General features: G+C 42.8%; 1 protein-coding gene across 5 annotated transcripts in view; it reads left to right on the top strand.

The window, feature by feature from the left end:
• RPS6KA2 (ribosomal protein S6 kinase A2) overlaps positions 1 to 16965 on the top strand; it is a 463478-nt gene that overhangs the window by 416995 nt on the left and 29518 nt on the right. For all 5 annotated transcript variants that reach the window (XM_050949056.1, XM_050949058.1, XM_050949059.1 and 2 more), the window contains one exon: positions 1843 to 1968. In XM_050949056.1, coding sequence (XP_050805013.1) covers positions 1843 to 1968 — 126 coding nt within the window. The remainder of the gene's footprint in view (positions 1 to 1842; positions 1969 to 16965) is intronic.

Below are 16965 nucleotides of genomic sequence, written 5' to 3' on the forward strand. Positions count from 1 at the left end.
GCTCATGGGCATACAAATGGCCATACTGGGTCAGACCAGTGATCTATGTGGATCAATATCCTGTCTTCCAAAAGTGACCAGTGCCAGATGCTTCAGAGGAAATAAACAAATTTATTAGATGTTCCAATCCCTGTCATTGAGTCCCAGCTCTGACAATCAGAGGTTCAGTGATAACCACAGAATGTGGTGCACATCCCTGACCATCTTGGTTAATAGCCATTGATGGATTTGTACTCCATGAACTTATACAATTCTTTTTAACCCTGTTGTCATTTTGACTTTCACATGATCTCCTGGCAATGAGTTCCATAAGTTAACTGCAATCTGTGAAGATGTACCCTTCCTCATGTTTTTTTTTAAAACCTTCTGCCTGTTAATTTCATTGGGTATGAATAGAATCATAGGGTTGGAAGGAACCTCAGGAAGTCATCTAGTCTAACCCCCTGCTCAAAGCAGGACCAATCCCCAGATTTTTACCCCAGTTCCCCAAATGGCCCTCTCAAGGATTGAACTCCCACGACACTGGGTTTAGCTGGCCAATGCTCAAACCACTGAGCTATCCCCCTGGTTCTTGTGTCATGTGATGGGGGAAATAACACTTCCTTATTAATTATCTCCCCACCATTCATGATTTTATAGACCTCCATCATATCCTCCCCTTAGTTTCTCTTTTCTAAGATGAACAATCACAATCTTTTTAATCTCTCTTTGTATGAAAGTTGTTCCAGCCCCCTAATAATTTTTGTTGCCCTTCTCTGTACTTTGTCCAATGCTAATATATGGAAAGAAGGGGGGGAAAACACTTCAGGGATGTTCCCTCCCATACATGCCACTACAGTAAATTCCCATCCCAGCCTGTTCACTTACTGCTGTGGGGAAAGGAAGCGGTTTCTTTACCCAGTACCCTCCTCTCTCCTTGGCTCTTTTGGGAATGGCAAAGTGAGTATCAGCTGTGTGTGAGGACAGTTTCTGCCTACTTACCCACCAGTGCAGATTTGCACACAAACTAAAAGAACTTCACACACTTGAGTGAATAGCACTGCGCCCACATGAGCATTGCAATCTGGCACACAAGGTCTTTTCTGATGCACTTCATGGGGAGTGCCCCTGCTTATGGTATCAGCTTTCATCCCACTAATATTCTGTGTGATACAGTGTAGTATATTTTTTATATAGCTTGTTTTGTACAATAGTAGCACAGAACACTTCACAGGCAATTACAGAGGCTGGCCAGAAAACAAGAATTCCATTTTGCAAAAAAATTTGAGGATTCAGCATTAGGCTTCATTTCTCATTGGGGCAAAATTGAGACTTCAAAATTCTCTGTGAAAAACAAGACAGAGAGACAGGCAACCTTCAGAATAGCTAATATCTCAGTGGTTAGGGCACTCACCTGGCACCTTGGGGACCTAGATTCAAGTCTCTCTACCCTAACCACTATCCTATTGAGTCAGTCTCTCAATCTCTCCTGTTGGAGCTGTTCCACTTTGTACATAGACTTAAATATTCATTGGGCCAGAGAGAGAATGTGATTAATTTCTAATAGGAATTGGATCTCCAAATCCCAAATATGGCTAAAAACATCTCAGCCATTGTTTGTAGATATACAATTGTAGTTTACTGAGAGAGGACACCAATAAGGAAGGAGACACATTTATTTAGAAAGTGGCCACAACTTCACTGAACTGAACTTAAATAATTTCTAAGGACAATGGATCCTTGGTAGATGTTTGGAGAAGGTGAGCTCAGCAGTCTCTTTATTGTCACTGGCCAGGAGTCTTCTGTTTTTATGGTTCAATAATGCTTGTCTTTTGATTTCCCTTGTTTTGTCTTTCTCTACAGCAGTTACATGGGAACAATATTCATTTTACAGATGGATATGAGATCAAGGAGGACATAGGTGTTGGCTCCTATTCAGTATGCAAGAGATGTGTGCATAAAGTAACAGAAGCAGAGTTTGCGGTGAAGGTAAGAAATCATCCTGGCAGATGCAAATATATGGCCAAGGCTGCTCCATTACATTAGGCATCAATCTGGCCACTGAATCATCTGTTTTTCAGAAGGATTAGGTATTGAGCTTCAAGGTTCATACTTCTGATTTAACCTCAGCAAATGAAGTTGTGGAAGGAAAGGACCTTTCATTCTCATACCGAATATCAGTTCAGTCAGGTTTAGATTATTGTTAATCATTTCAGCCACTCTCCCTGCTACCTACATAATAGATTTGAACAGGATCTAAATTGAAATAGCCCCCAAATGAAGAAAAAAACGTTGTGAAGTATACTCCTTATAAATGCAAACTACCTTTGTTTCTCATTCTCCGTGGTGTATTAAACTATGACACTTCTTTAGTATAATTAGAGATGTTTGGGAAAAGAAATATGCTGCACTATCACAGGCACCTATGATTAATCAGATTCCTTGCCCCTTCTGTCTCCTTGGCATTCAGACACACTACCAATGCACAAAGGAGACCAATGGAGAGATCCAACAGAGAATCAAAATACTAATTAAATAGACTTCAGTTAGACATGAAAGAAAAAGCAAAGGACTTTACACTTGGTAGAGTAATACTGTGAAAATAATGTCACAGTGCATAGCTGCAGCAAAGAAAGCCAGCAAGTTGCAAGGGTGTATAAAAAGGAGATTATTTTCTAATAGGAAATAATGGTCGCTCTGTATAATTCTTTGGTAAGGTCACACCTGGAGTATTAAGTTGCAGCATCTGTTGCCTGTATTAAATAAAGAATACGCAGGTATTAGAGAGAGCAGAAGATGAAACCCACAGGACTGGCTCATGGTCTGGAGGGTTTGTCTTTGGAAGGAAAGTTCCAAACATTAAACATGTTTAGCGTCCAGAAGAAAAATAGATACTAACAAAAAAACTCATGTGTCAGAGAAGTAGACAGTGACATTTTCTTTCAAAAAGAAAAGGGGATAATGCATGGTCGTGATTTGAAGCTGAAATCAATGGGACTATTTCCAGAGAGATCTGAGTCCTCAATGTGACTTAGGGTAGTAGAATCAGGCCCAATGATCCTGTATTATCTAGCGGAAGCTTGTGAATAAATAAACATAAGGTAAAGGTGGATATGTACTTGAAATCAAATTGTGGTATGTAGTTGAGTATGTTTGATGAACTTGCAGTATATGAGTGACTTTAGCAAATTATCTGTCCTCTGAATGTTTTCCGCTTGTAAGTTTCAAAATGAATTTGAAACTTAGTTTTGTTATAAATTGTGTTTTTGCAAGTGGGATAGGGAGATGAGAGTTTCATGATAATTGAGTTTGTTGATGTCCTTGTTGAGGTAGCAGTTGATTAAGTACACAATCACAAGCTGAAAAGGAGCGGGGCTTCTGTGTGAACTTGTGAGGTTTTCCATTTAAAGTGAATAGAGAAGTTACAATTTTCCAGTGTCCACTGTTCTTGTCAACAGATGGTATTGGGTTGTAGTAGGAATAATTTTACTTTAATGAAATTACATCTGTGCCTGCACAGAAACATGTTTTGAACCAAAAATGTATTTAATATTTTCTTAGTGTTAAATATTTTGATATCTTTGAAGTAAGCATGAAAACAAAGCTCAAAGGGCTAGATGCCTTTAGGTACTACTAAGATCCTCAAAACCCCTGGTCAGCTGCCACTTAACTCTGTATGTGCCTGAAGTTCTTTGGCAACTAAATTTCCATTGTTAAAGTCCCCTAGGGACCTAGTTTCTGCCAGCGAGCATACACACAGCCACCTTAATCTAGGTGCTTGGAGTCTATCAGATGCCCAAGCCCCAGTGGGTTCCTCAAATTAGGCGTTTCCCCCACTCTATGGGAGGTGTGCACAGAGCACCCCTAACTCACACAAAAAGGCCAAAGGAGGTGATGGCCGTGTCCCCCTTATAGTAGCCCAGTGGTTAGGGTACTCACCCGAGACATAGGAAAATCAGGTTCAGTTCTCTCCTCTGCCTGATGTGGAGCAGGGATTTGAACTTGAGTCTACTCCCTCTGAAGAGAGTGCGTTAACCTGCAGGATGTTCTGGGGTAGGCCCTCACTCCTGTTGAAGCGGTTCCAGTTTGTATAAATAATTAAATGGTCCTTGGAGCCAGAAGACTGGAAACCCCAGTGAGTGAGTGCCCCAACCACCAGGCTAGAGAATCATTCTCACTCTTTCTCTGGCCCAGTGTTAGCACTTGAGACTATTCCCCCACAGGACAGTGGGGTCAGCAGCAAAGGAGCTAGGAACATGACTTTGTGGAATCACTGCAGGAAGATATGAATAATGTCACTGAGTGTATAATCTCTGCCAATTGCCCAGAGGGGACAACACACCATTCTGCACAGTCCCTGTTGGGACTTATTCACTATTTCTGTGTAGGAAAATAGATTCTCCATAAACTGAGTCAGAGTACTGCAGCCAGAAAATCCACCCAATAAAAGGAACCCCTTCCTAATCCAGAAACAGTATGTTTCTTAAAATGTATGGCATTTCTCCCCTTTTTCCCCACTATTGTTCATCTGCCTTCTCTGTCCACATCATGCAAGTAGCTGGGGCCATAGTTATAAAGGTATTTAGGCACCTAAAGATACAAAGAGGAGCCTAGAGGGATTTTTTTTAAAGCACCTAAGCAGTTTAGGCACCTAATTCTCATTGGCTTTACATAGGCATTAGGGACCTAAGTCACTTAGGTGAGCTGGGTTTGTCTATGCAGGGGGGTTGTTATGTACTAACTTTAGTTTGTGCACATTAAAATGACGTGTGTCTATATGATACAATTCTTAGAGTATTAACTGAATTACAATTAGACGTAGGTCTTGTCTGGCAAGCTGGGATGTGACTCTGCTGTGCATTAGCTGTCCCTGTGCACCCTGCTGCTGTGCACTAAGAGTTCCCTAAAGTGCAATCCACTCCCGTTTCAAAACAGGGTAGCTCAGAGCACACTGACAAACTCTCAGTGCACATCAGCAGGGTCCACATGGGCACTGACTGTGTGGCAGGTTAGTGTAAGGTAGATTTACACCCCTGCTTGCCACAAACTAAATGTTCATGTAGGCAAGCCCAAAAGCTCCTGGTTGCCTAATTCATTTATAAAAATGAGCGTTACGTGCTTTTGAAATTTTCCCCTGGGGTCTTTTTTCTACCTCACTTCCAAGTTACAAAGAATTAAACTAAAATGGTTGCTAGAGGTTTATTGTTTGGTGTGCAGTTTTGCAATATAAATACAGGTAATGTCACTCACTTCTCCGAGATCCCTGGGAAGGCACAGACACAAGGAAAGGAGTTGGAAAAATGATCATTTTACAGATCTCTGCTCTGGTTCAGAGCCTTCAAATATTGACGTGTTTACCAAGGCAGGTATAGCGGATGTCTTGGGATTTTAAACAGCAAAGGGGATTGGTTTTGTCAAGCACGTTTGCAAGGATTATATTGGTGTATTGTACCAGTAGTGTCAAAGAGTAAATGAAAATCAGGTCAATCTATTTAAGTTATCTCAGTATTAAGAGAAACTAAGTCACTTAAGTAAAAAGAAAACACTTCAGCGAGTATGTGTGTGTCTGAGGAGGATATTATACTAAAGAAAAAAACAATTGATATGAAATCCCCATAACAGATCAAGAGCTTTGTTTCAGAGAAGAAAGGCAACAGCTTTGCTACAACAAGGGAGTAGCAAATCAGACACTGGAAAACATTCCAGAGACTTGAGGCACTCTTGGCGAAAAGTTTTCTTTGTTTAAATACTGTTGCTGATTTTCAGCTTTGATCCCTATATGTAAATAGCAGTGAAGATATGGGGCTAGATTCTCAGATGTGTCCGTTTTCCACTGGCCAGAGTTGAAGTGAGAGTGCAGAGGAGCTGGCTACCTCTCTCTGATTCGAGGGCATGCTCTAAACTACATGGGTTGTTTCTAGCCCACAGGGGCTGTTACTCTAGTAGAGAATGGCCAAAGCAGAGTAGTGTTCCAGCCATGATCCCATCTGCCCCAAACATGCCACCTTCACCAGAGGCTGCAGATGTGGATGGTACAGGAGCCAGCTATGTTAACTCCATGCCAGCTGTGGACTCTCCCATGCTGAAGGAATCTCCAGCTAGTAAGATCTGATGGCTTTCTGGCCCCTTCTTACTACTGGAGCCAGCCAGAGTGATTGGATCATGGGAGAGAATCTGGCCAAAAAAGCATAAAGTACAGATGGGCACAAATGAACACCCAAGACCTGAACACCCTAGCACCTTGAGGAAGTTGGATCTGGAAACTGCATCTGAATGTAATGACTTTATCCTATCTCTATAATGTGCCAAGCCAACAACCTGGCTCCAAACACTCCCCAGCTCTGAGCAGAGTCAAATTTTTGATATAGAGAAAAATTTTACAGCATGAGCCCCTCTCTAGGATAAAATGACATTTACTTTTAGCTTATAATGCTGATAATTAGTAAGCATTCTGTGGATGCATCCCCCCCGTATGTTTTGATATAGGCTGATTTGGGAGAAAGGTGCATTTTACGTAAGCTGTACAGATACAAAACAAATGGAGAAGCAGTGTCTACAAGTACAAATGGAAAGGCAGTGTCTACAAGCCATCAACAGGGAGAAGTTGATAACCCATCATAGTGATGGGCTATTATTGCAGGGCCCTGTCTAATCAGTCCCCCAAAATACATGTATTTGTGTGCTAATCACACTGAGTGAAGTGGTCTAACGAAGAAAGCCCAAGTGGTATATATCATAATTAACCTTTCCTTCTCTTCTCCTTTCCATTAATGCTCACAGTTGTAATTTGCTGGTTTTCAGATGCTTGACCTAAGTAGACATGAAAGCATATTAGTCTGAAGGCTAGAGAGTACTCAATAAAATGTAGCTCATTGCACAATATTCTCCTCATAACCTGCAGCTATATCAGGAGTTTATTATTAAGTGCAGAAAGCACTGAATAACTACCAAGATAAATTTAGCCTTCCAGCACTGTCTGGCAGGCTGATGCATTTATGTGGTGGTCTTTTAAGGAAACAGGCATTTGTATGCCTTTGTTTATTGAAGCAAAAAAAGGGAAAAATTCTGCCCTAAGGTCCTTTGGTCTGATAGATTGTTGAGGTGTCTGTATTACTTGGACTGCTTTGCCTGGCTGCTTGCTGTCTCTGAAAATGGGAGTCATCTGTCTGAAATGAAGCACAATGTAAACTCTTCAGGGAAGAGACCATGTTTATGTGTATCTGTCCGCAAGGCACCCACCACACTTGTGGGCATGGAATAAATAAATTGCCCATTAGGAAGTGTAATGAGAATTTCAATGGAAAATTTCAGGTTTGTTGTATCCTTTGGCCCCAATCTTGCCAGCTCCTAGAAGCAAGTGCCCACATATAGCCACCCTGATTTCAGCAGGGCTCTGGATGGGATCCAGGGTCCATCTGTGTGCTGAGTTTGCAAGATCAGGGCAATTTTAAGAAACTGTTTTTTATTTAACAATGAAACAGGTTTCACAGTAAATTGAACAAATCTAGCAAACATAGTATCAAATGGGTTATGTTCCTCCTTGAGCCAAGCAGTAACAAAAATAATGCTCAGGGTATGTCTACATCTACAATTTTGCAGCGCTGGTTGTTACAGCTGTATTAGTACAGCTGTATAGGGCCAGCGCTGCAGAGTGGCCACACTTACAGCAACCAGCGCTGCAAGTGGTGTTAGATGTGGCCACACTGCAGCGCTGTTGGGCGGCTTGCAGGGGGGTTCGGGGAACGCGAGAGCAAACCGCGGGGAAGGAGACCTGCTTGCAGGGGGGTTCGGGGAACGCGAGAGCACACCGCGGGGAAGGAGACCTGCTTGATTACCAGAGAGGCTTCCTCAGGTATGCTGGGATACCTGCTTATTCCACGGAGGTCAAGAAAAACGCTGGTGAGTGTCTACACCTGATGACCAGCACTGGATCACCAGCGCTGGATCCTCTACACCCGAGGTTCGACCGGGTGTACGGCCAGCGCTGCAAATAGGGAGTTGCAGCGCTGGTAATGCCCTGCAGATGTGTACACCTCCTAAGTTGCAGCGCTATAACCCCCTCACCAGCGCTGCAACTTTGTGGTGTAGACAAGGCCTTAGTGTTAAACCTGATTAGGTAACAAGGGAGGGAATGGGATGGACATGTATAGGCCAAATTCTGAGGTTCAGATTTTACTGTCCTTTGTCATGCAAACTCCATTGACTTTATTGGGCGGAGGGGGTGGGGGAGTGTAAATGAGGACTGAGTAAGGATCTTGAGATTTGGCTCTGTATTTCCTCCCAGGGCAGTGTAGTATAGGACCCCACACTACTGGGGAGAGTTGGCATCAAGAACAAGTTTAGGTGCTGCCAGGGGTTCCCAAGAGCCCCATGTTTAAATTCAGCTGGAGAGAGGGTTGGAATGATTTTCTAGTCTCCAATGTAATCTCCCTATCTCTGGGTGTTAACTGCACCCTTCCAGAGTTTACTTACAAAAATACTTATGAAGAGGAAATATTTCGCCTAAAATCTTTAGAATGGACTCACTCTCTCCTAGGCTTTTACCCCAGCTCTCCCAACCCCCTTCATCAGTCTATAATGCAGTGAAAATGATCAGTGTATGCCAGATATTTCTCAGGAGGAAAGTATGAAGATTTGAACATTTATAGCAAAGAGCAACTTAACATAAGTTTGTTGTCTCCATCCTTCATTATGATTATGAGAAAGCACTTTTGTTTAAACAGGAAAACAGAATAATAAATTTCCCATTCTCTCTCTCGCACATACACACACATACTTCTGCAAGCAGATTCTGTTATAGTACTATATTACATAGGGTTTATCACAGATCATTAACTAATTAATAAGGTATTAGTGCTGCTCTACATAGCCTCAGTGTTACCATATCTAGAATAATTTATGCAGTTCTAGTCCCCATATTTTAAAGAGGAATACAGACATGCCAAAGAAAATACTAAGAATGAACAATAGATATTAAACAAGGACTGCATGGCATGCTATATCAGGAGAGCTTGGGGAAGCTAGAATGTGTACAGTCTGGGAAAGACAAACGTCCAGGGGGCATGATCAAAATCTATAAATATCTTCCAGGTGATAGAAATGATAGGTGGCAAATATTCAGCCACTGAGGAGGACAGGACAAGAGGCAAAGGCTTGAAGCTAAGGAAAAGTTTTGGGGAAAAGTTGGATGATGAGAGCAGTTAGTTGGTAGCGTCACCGTCAGACAAGAACAGGTTTAATTTATCATTGATGATCAAATGATGCAAAAAGTAGCCCAGTAAAATGAAGGCATCAGAGACATGGCCTTTTCTGACCCCATAAAATAGGCGGGGGGGGGGGGGGGGGGGGGAATCAGTACTTCCATTGTCATTCTTCTCAGAGACACTAAAAATCCTGTAGGCCTAACAGTTCAGTAAAAGCTTCTTATCAGTCAAAGGATGCTCAGGCTGGTAGCATGGCAACAGCATCAGTAGAGTACAGTAACTCCTCACTTAAAATCGTCCCGGTTAACGTTGCTTCATTGTTTGTTGCTGATCAATTAGAGAACATACCTGTTTAAAGTTGTGCAATGCTCCCTTATAACGTTGTTTGGCAGCCGCCAGCTTTGTCCACTGCTTGCAGGAAGAGCAGCCCATTGCAGCTGGCTGGTGGGGGCTTGGAACCAGGGTGGATCAGCAGCCTCCTTGTCAGCTCCCCACACCCCTAAGTTCCCTGTGCAGCAGCTGCCCAGCAGGCTATTGATTGCTGGGCAGTTCAGCTGTCCCTCCCCGCACTGCCATGTGCTGCTCCTGCCCTCTGCCTTGGAGCTGCTCCTGAGAGCCTCCTGCTTGCTGTGCAGGGGCGGGGGTGGGGGAGGTAATGTCAGGGTATCCCCCTCCCCTCTACTTCTACCCCCCGCTTACCCCATCTCCACAGAGCAGGGGTGGGACACACGACAGGGCTCAGGATGGAGGGACCTTGCTAGCAGCAGCTACTGTCTCAACTTGCTGATCTACTTAAAAAGGCAATATACTTAGAGTGGGGTCAGCGTTCTTAAAGGGGCAACGCACATCTCTCTCTCTCTCACACACACACACACACACACACGGTATGTGTCTCTGTCTGCCATGCTGTCTCCCCGCCCTCCATTTGTGCTGCTTTGTAGAATGTGCAGCTACATTAACAACAATGTGTTAACCCTTGAGGGCTCAGCCAAGTGCTAGTTCATCATTCAGCATCAAGGCATTTCCTGGGAAATATCCCACCCTCTGACTCCTCCACCTCAACCAAGCTTCACAATCATCATTGCTGTGTACAGTATTCAATTGTTTGTTTAAAACTTATACTGTGTGTATACACACACACACACAAAATAGTCTTTTGTCTGGTGAAAAAATTTCCCTAGAACCTAACCCACCCACCCCCTCTTTACATTCATTCTTATGGGGAAATTGGATTCACTTAACATCGTTTCGCTTAAAGTTGCATTTTTCTGGAACAGAACTACAATGTTAAGCGAGGAGTTACTGGGCATGATGTCATTCAATAAACACAGGTTTCAGAACAGATTTGGATAAACTCCTTGAGTTTCTTGCCCCTTGTGGAGGATTGTGGTTTTGCACATGAGGCCTACTTTGCAAGAAGCTGCTCATGTGGTATTCTGCAAAAGGGAAGGTGTGGAAATGCTTAATCACTAAAATTTGTGTGCAGAGGATGAGATGGGAATACCTAAGTACAACAGTGACTGGTGCTTTACAAATATCATAGATAGAGCATTTATAGAGGTAAAAATAGCAGCAAAAGCAAAGGGATGGAAATGGGACAGGAAGGGCTTATGAGGATCTGCGTTCTGATCTGTGGGAATATTTTAATACCTTTTTCATAATTATCCTCTTTTAACAAGTCTTAAGAGCCAAAACATACATATAGGCAGGGCTGGCCTTACCATGAGGTGAACTGAGGTGGCCGCCTCTGGTGCCAGACTGGGGGGGGTGGGGTGCCACTAGGGCCCAGAGTATAGAAAATTGTGCCTGCTGCTGCTAATATGTATTCTCTCTGCTCTAGATGCACAGAGATGTTGGAGTGCTGTGCTGGAGGAAGGAGGGCACAAGAGACATAATAGGCAGGCAGGAGAAAAGGTGAGCGGGAATAACAGAAAGCAGCAGGAGCTGCAGGGAGAGAGAGGAGGAGGAGCCTCTTATGTACCTCTCTAGCACCCCCAGGAGCCTGGACTGATTAACACGAGCTTCTCAGGAAGCTTCCTGTTTCCTGCTGCTTCCCTGAACCCACTTGAGGAGAATAGGCAGTCAACTGAAGTAGTAGGAGCCAGCTAGGCCCTTAAGATGCTGATATCTTCCCTCACTCAGGCCCTGCCACCAGCCTCCTTATTTGTCCCCTTCAACTGAGTGTTGAGAGCCACTATAGCTGGCACAGAACAGCAGTCATGAGTGAAAGAAGAAAACGCCCCTCTGGGGCAGCATTCAGAAAAAGAAAGCAAGCAAAGGAAGCTTTTCTATCTAAGCAGGAAGAAGCTCTCCTGAGATACATAGACACAGATGTTCACAGTGAGCCTTCCGGCCCCAGTGAGGATGTGAGTGGTGAGGAGATGCCTGATATTCCATTTAGTCAGAGTGCAGGTGACCTGGCAGCTAATGCAGCATCCATATCTCCATCTCAAATGGATGTAACCATGTTCATTCCTGAAGAAAAGTGTAGATCAGAGAAGACTGTGGTGGCGGAGCAAGAAACAGCTGCTGCTGAGTTTTGTTCCTTACGTCTAGATGATCCAGGACTGTGCACCCACTTGAGCAGTAGCCTGAGGGACTTCCTTGTATTGCATAGGCCACAGAAAGTGAAAAACTTCATGTTCCTCAAAGACAATGAAAATAGAAGTTTCCATCCAACGCATTACTGGTGTGAAATCCCCAGTGGTGACAAAGTGGAGAAGCCATGGCTTATGTACTCAAAAACCCAGAAGGCTGCATACTGTTTTTGTTGGAAACTCTTCCAGTCTAATGTTCCAGCCACATTGGGTTCTACAGGAACAAAGGACTGGAAAAATCTGGCTAGAAATCTGGCATGCCATGAGAGAGCATTCTATAGGTGGAAAGAATTTGAGATGAGACTACGGTTAAAGGCCACTATAGATGATCAGCATCAAGAGAAGATTGCATCAGAGTCTCTTTACTGGCAAAATGTTCTGAAAAGGCTCATTGCCATTGTGAGAATGCTTACTACCCAAAATCTAGCACTACGTGGCTCTTCAAATTAGCTGTATGTGACAAACAATGGAAATTTCCTTAAAATTGTGAAGCTGATGGCTGAGTTTGATGCTGTACTCCAGGAGCATCTAAGAAGAATCACCACCCAAGAAATGTACACACAGCACTACTTAGAAAAACAATTCAAAATGAGATCATATAGTTACAAGCAACAAAAGGCAAACGAAGATTGTGCAGATCTGAGGTCAGCGAGATATTACTCTGTTATTCTGGACTGCACACCTGACTTCAGCCGTATGGAACAAATGACTTTAATGGTGCGTTTTGTAACAACAGAACCTAGTGAAAATGTCCCTGCAATGGTGACTGTCAGAGAGCATTTTCTAGAATTTATTGTTGACATTGATGATACTATAGGAGCCTTTCAGCTCCCCTGAGCCTGCCCAGCACTGCGCTGTCCCAGATACTAGTCTCCTCGTACAGAAGACAGACCTTCACCCTTTGGAGGCCTGGGAGAGACTGCCTGCTCCTCTCCTAGGCAGCCTTTATATAGGGCCTAGCCTAGCCCTGATTGGCTGGCTCTAATCTCAGCCCTGATTGGCTCTCAGTAGGGCCTTCCCTGATTGGCTGCCAGCCTGCACAGCCGCTCTGGCCTACTCTAGCCCCCTCTCACATGGGGGTGGGGCAGGCGCCCCACCACATGCCATAATTGCCATTATGGAGGATAATGCTATGACAGGAACTGTTTGTGGGAGAACAGTGGCAGAGGGCAATGGAATCACCAGAAACATACATAACTTCAAATTTCTGTGTGGCTTAGTGTTGTGGCATGACATACTGTTTTAAATAAATGTTGTAGGCAAGAGACTCCAAGGCATTGACCTTGATATATCTGGAGCAATGGAACAACTGGACAAAGCAAAGTCATACCTACAGTCTTATTGGTCAGATGAGGTTTTTCAAAACGTTCTGAAGGGTGCACAGAAGTTGGCAGAGGAACATCACACTGAAGCTATTTTCCCACCCATTCAAGAATACAAGAGTCACTGAAGAAGACATTTTGATTACGAGGCATGGGATAATCCCATGAGACCCCAAACAACAATTCAAAGTTGAATTTTTTAACCAGGTGCTAGATTGTGCAATACAGTCAGTTGAAGAACATTTCATGCAGCTCGAGGAATACAGCAGTATATTTGGGATGTTGTATGATATTCCAGAATTCCTCACTATACCTGAAGAAGACCTACACCAGCAATGCAGGGCACTAGAGGCAGTGTTGACACACAATGACATGTGCAATATTGATGCGAGGGATTTAGGTGATGAACTGAAAGCCCTTTCAAGATACATTCCTGCGGGATCAACTCCAAGGCCTGTTCTGGAATATATGTGCACAGATAAGATGACCACCCTCTTCCCAAATGTTTTTGTTGCTCCGCACATACTTCTAACACTTCCTGTAACAGTTGCCAGTGGAGAATGCAGCTTCTTCAAGTTGAAGTTAATAAAAACACATCTATGCTCCACAATGACACGGGAAAGGCTGGTTGGCCTTACAACCATCTCAGCAGAGCATGAGCTGGCCCAGACTGTGGACCTTCAGGAAGCAGTTCAGATCTTTGCAACCAGGAAAGCACGGAATGCACCACTTTGGTTATTCAAACAGATAAACATGCAAGTGTTTACTATGCAGACAAGAAAAGTCACATTTGCCGTTCAGGCGTTTGAAAGTTAAGTGTTACTTAAAATTTTTGAACAAGGCATTTTAAGTTGTTAGTTTTCCTTTATTGGAGTAGGTAGCAGAGCAGTACCATGAGAGAGTAGAACAGGAAGAAGGCAGAACTGAGACCTTTCAAAGTTTTGGCCCAAGCAAGGAGGCATGGGGGCATCATTTGAGCTCCCCACCTCAGGTGCCAAAATGTTGTGGGCCGGCCCTACATAATCACCTTGCTGAATCAGGACCTATAAGGTTCATGCTGAATTGGGGCCATAATGAACAATTTTACCACAATTTCATGTGGTAACATATACAGTATAATTTACATGCTGTCCTCATTTTGGGAGATTTGTGTTCTACTCACAAGAAAACAGCTGCAAAAATTCACTCATTCTCATTCTCCTAATTTTTAATCTGAGTACACACACAGATTTCTGCCAGTTTCTACAGGCTTGGAAATGAAGGCTGTCCTCTGAGAAGGCAAAAGTAAATTGAGGCAGGATCAATGGACCTGAGTGGAAAAGGGATCTGTGGACAATATAGTTTGGATCCAAGGACTTACGGGAGCACTTGGATCCAAACTGGAGTTCACCATGAGCACTTGGGAGTAGGACACAGTATTGGCAGGGCAGGGAAACAGGAATGCCATGAGCAGTTTTGTAAGGGGGAGGTTTATTAGTTTCAGTGAGCCCTTTGGTTTGCTGGTGACTCTTTGGATGTATTGGATCCAGGCCCCATTTAGCGTTAGTAGACCACTGGAGGAGTGTATGAATATATGTGTGTTGCCCATGACTTCATTTGATGGCGTTAGGGTTCTGTTTTGGTTATTGATTAAGAAGGTGTCAGATAATTCAGCTCAATCAGTTTATTAAACATAGAGAAATCAGCACAGAGAGGTTCATACTTTACCAACTCAGGAAACAGGCTTGCAGCAATCTCATCTTACATCTTTTATCTGTGTCTGCCCAAAAGTACGAACTTCATTTGACTTATGTTTATAGTGCACTTGTTTACGACAGAAAATGCACCTTACTCTTGTTGCCTTATCTAGTTTCATACTTGTTTTTCAAGGCTCAAAGACTTTCTGCACCAAACATACACAGTAACATTCCAAGGGTTACTAGACTGAAGAGTAGAAATTGCATTAGACTATAGAGACATTAACTATTTTGTACTAATGGTGCCCAACACACAATGCATATATAAAACTCCTTAACAGAATATGCATATTATTTCTGACCGATTTTTCACATACAAAGAATAAATGTTAGAACAGTTTAATTATTAGTTGATTTCCACAATAAAGCTTAGCATGGGTACAAAGCTTTCTGGGAATCCAGTTACACAATTTAGCATAAATGCAAAGCATCCTGGATCATAGATGATATTGGCTAACAGTGTGCAGTGTGGAGAGGATAAAATTTTCAATGTAAACTGGACCCTTTTTGAGAGAGGAAATAACAGATAGTAGTTTTCCTACAATTTAATAGGATCATCTCTCTCTTTTCCCAGCTGACCTGCCAAGTACCTGAATATTTTGGATGGAATTTGGTCTTTAGCAGTTCTATTTTTTCTTTGAGACCAGGAAGTATTTTGTTTCATGTGTTTGGATTCTATGCTACTTTAAGAATTTTCTCCTTGTATCAAAAACAGTTGGCTCTTACATAGCATCCATAGAGCTTTATAAAGGAGGGTAAGTATTATTATCCCTATTCTACAGATGGGGAAACTGAACCTAAGAGAGGTAATGTGGTCACAGAGTAAGACCATGGTGGAACAGACAGTGGAGCCCGGGTCTCCTGACTCCCATTCCAGAGCCCTCTCCACTGAACCTCCCAGCCTCTAAGGGGTCTCTCTATAAAACGTCCTTTCCTACTGCACAAGGCGAGGCTCTGTGGCTGAATTAGTTTATGTTTGTACATTGCTTGAACAAGAGAAAGCACCAAACCAGTGCTAAGTCTTAGGACTATCATTGCAGGCTAAAGTTGTAAACACTGAGTCAGCAAGTTGTGGAAGCTTTACACTCCCCCACACAGATTGTTCTGATGAGCATTTGTTTTTACTGCTAATTAAATCTGTTTTTAAAAATATTCATTCCACTATTTTTCTGAAAGGTTTAATCATGAGGTGGGTGAACCCCTGAAACTGATCAAACCTAACAGCAGAGCAAATTGTCCCCCCAGAAACCATTAGACTTGGACTAGTTCTCTGAGACATCTTAAATGTAAAATTATACCATGTCCTTTTAAACGTTAGCCCTTCTGAAGTGATTTTCATCCAGCCTGAGTAACTTGAAATCAAAAGAAACCAAACTGAAACAAATGCTTGACATAAATAGGACTTATTTTTGAAAGAAAGATGATTGAAATGGAAACCAGCAGCAAAGTTCTATCTTTGTGTCACTTCTCTTTGAATTTAATATTACAGATGAACCAGCCAGTTTAAAATCTCTGCACATGCTCTTACGCCTCTTTTCTTCAAAAGTGATGTTTATCCTATCTATAGTTAAAGGAACCATTTGATCAGGGTGACGTGAATATGAAATGTGCCATAGATGTGAGGTATAAATAGTGTGTTCAAACCCATGGAATTCATTTTCTTTTTTATTCCCCCATTTAAAGCACTTATAAATCATATAATATGGTAGAGTGACGTACAACTCTGTTAAATGTGATTAACCCATCCACCCCAACAGGCTTCTTAAGAATACTTCAAAGCACATTATACAAGATAAAGCAGCTTTAAGCAGTGACAATGTGAATATTCTCCTTCCCTATGCTTTCTCTGCACAGCTGGCATCTTTCCCCTGATACTAATCAAAGGGAGGTATTTATGGTCCCTCCTTCCAAGCTCTAACGTTTAACCATTTCAGTGCTATATAATACACCTGTAGTGCTCCCTCGGAATCTGGTACATCTCTGTGCAAGTGCTAGTTTCCCATTGAATGTCTGCATTTGAAAGAGTCTTGCCATGGCAGTGGCACAGCTGGGGTTAAATCACAGTGCCACCTCCAGAAACGTTTCGTTAGATCTGTCTCAAGAAGTAAGAGTGGCAGAACTGGCTACC

The sequence above is a fragment of the Gopherus flavomarginatus genome, chromosome 4 (genome assembly GCF_025201925.1).
Source record: "Gopherus flavomarginatus isolate rGopFla2 chromosome 4, rGopFla2.mat.asm, whole genome shotgun sequence".
NCBI lineage: Eukaryota > Metazoa > Chordata > Testudines > Testudinidae > Gopherus > Gopherus flavomarginatus.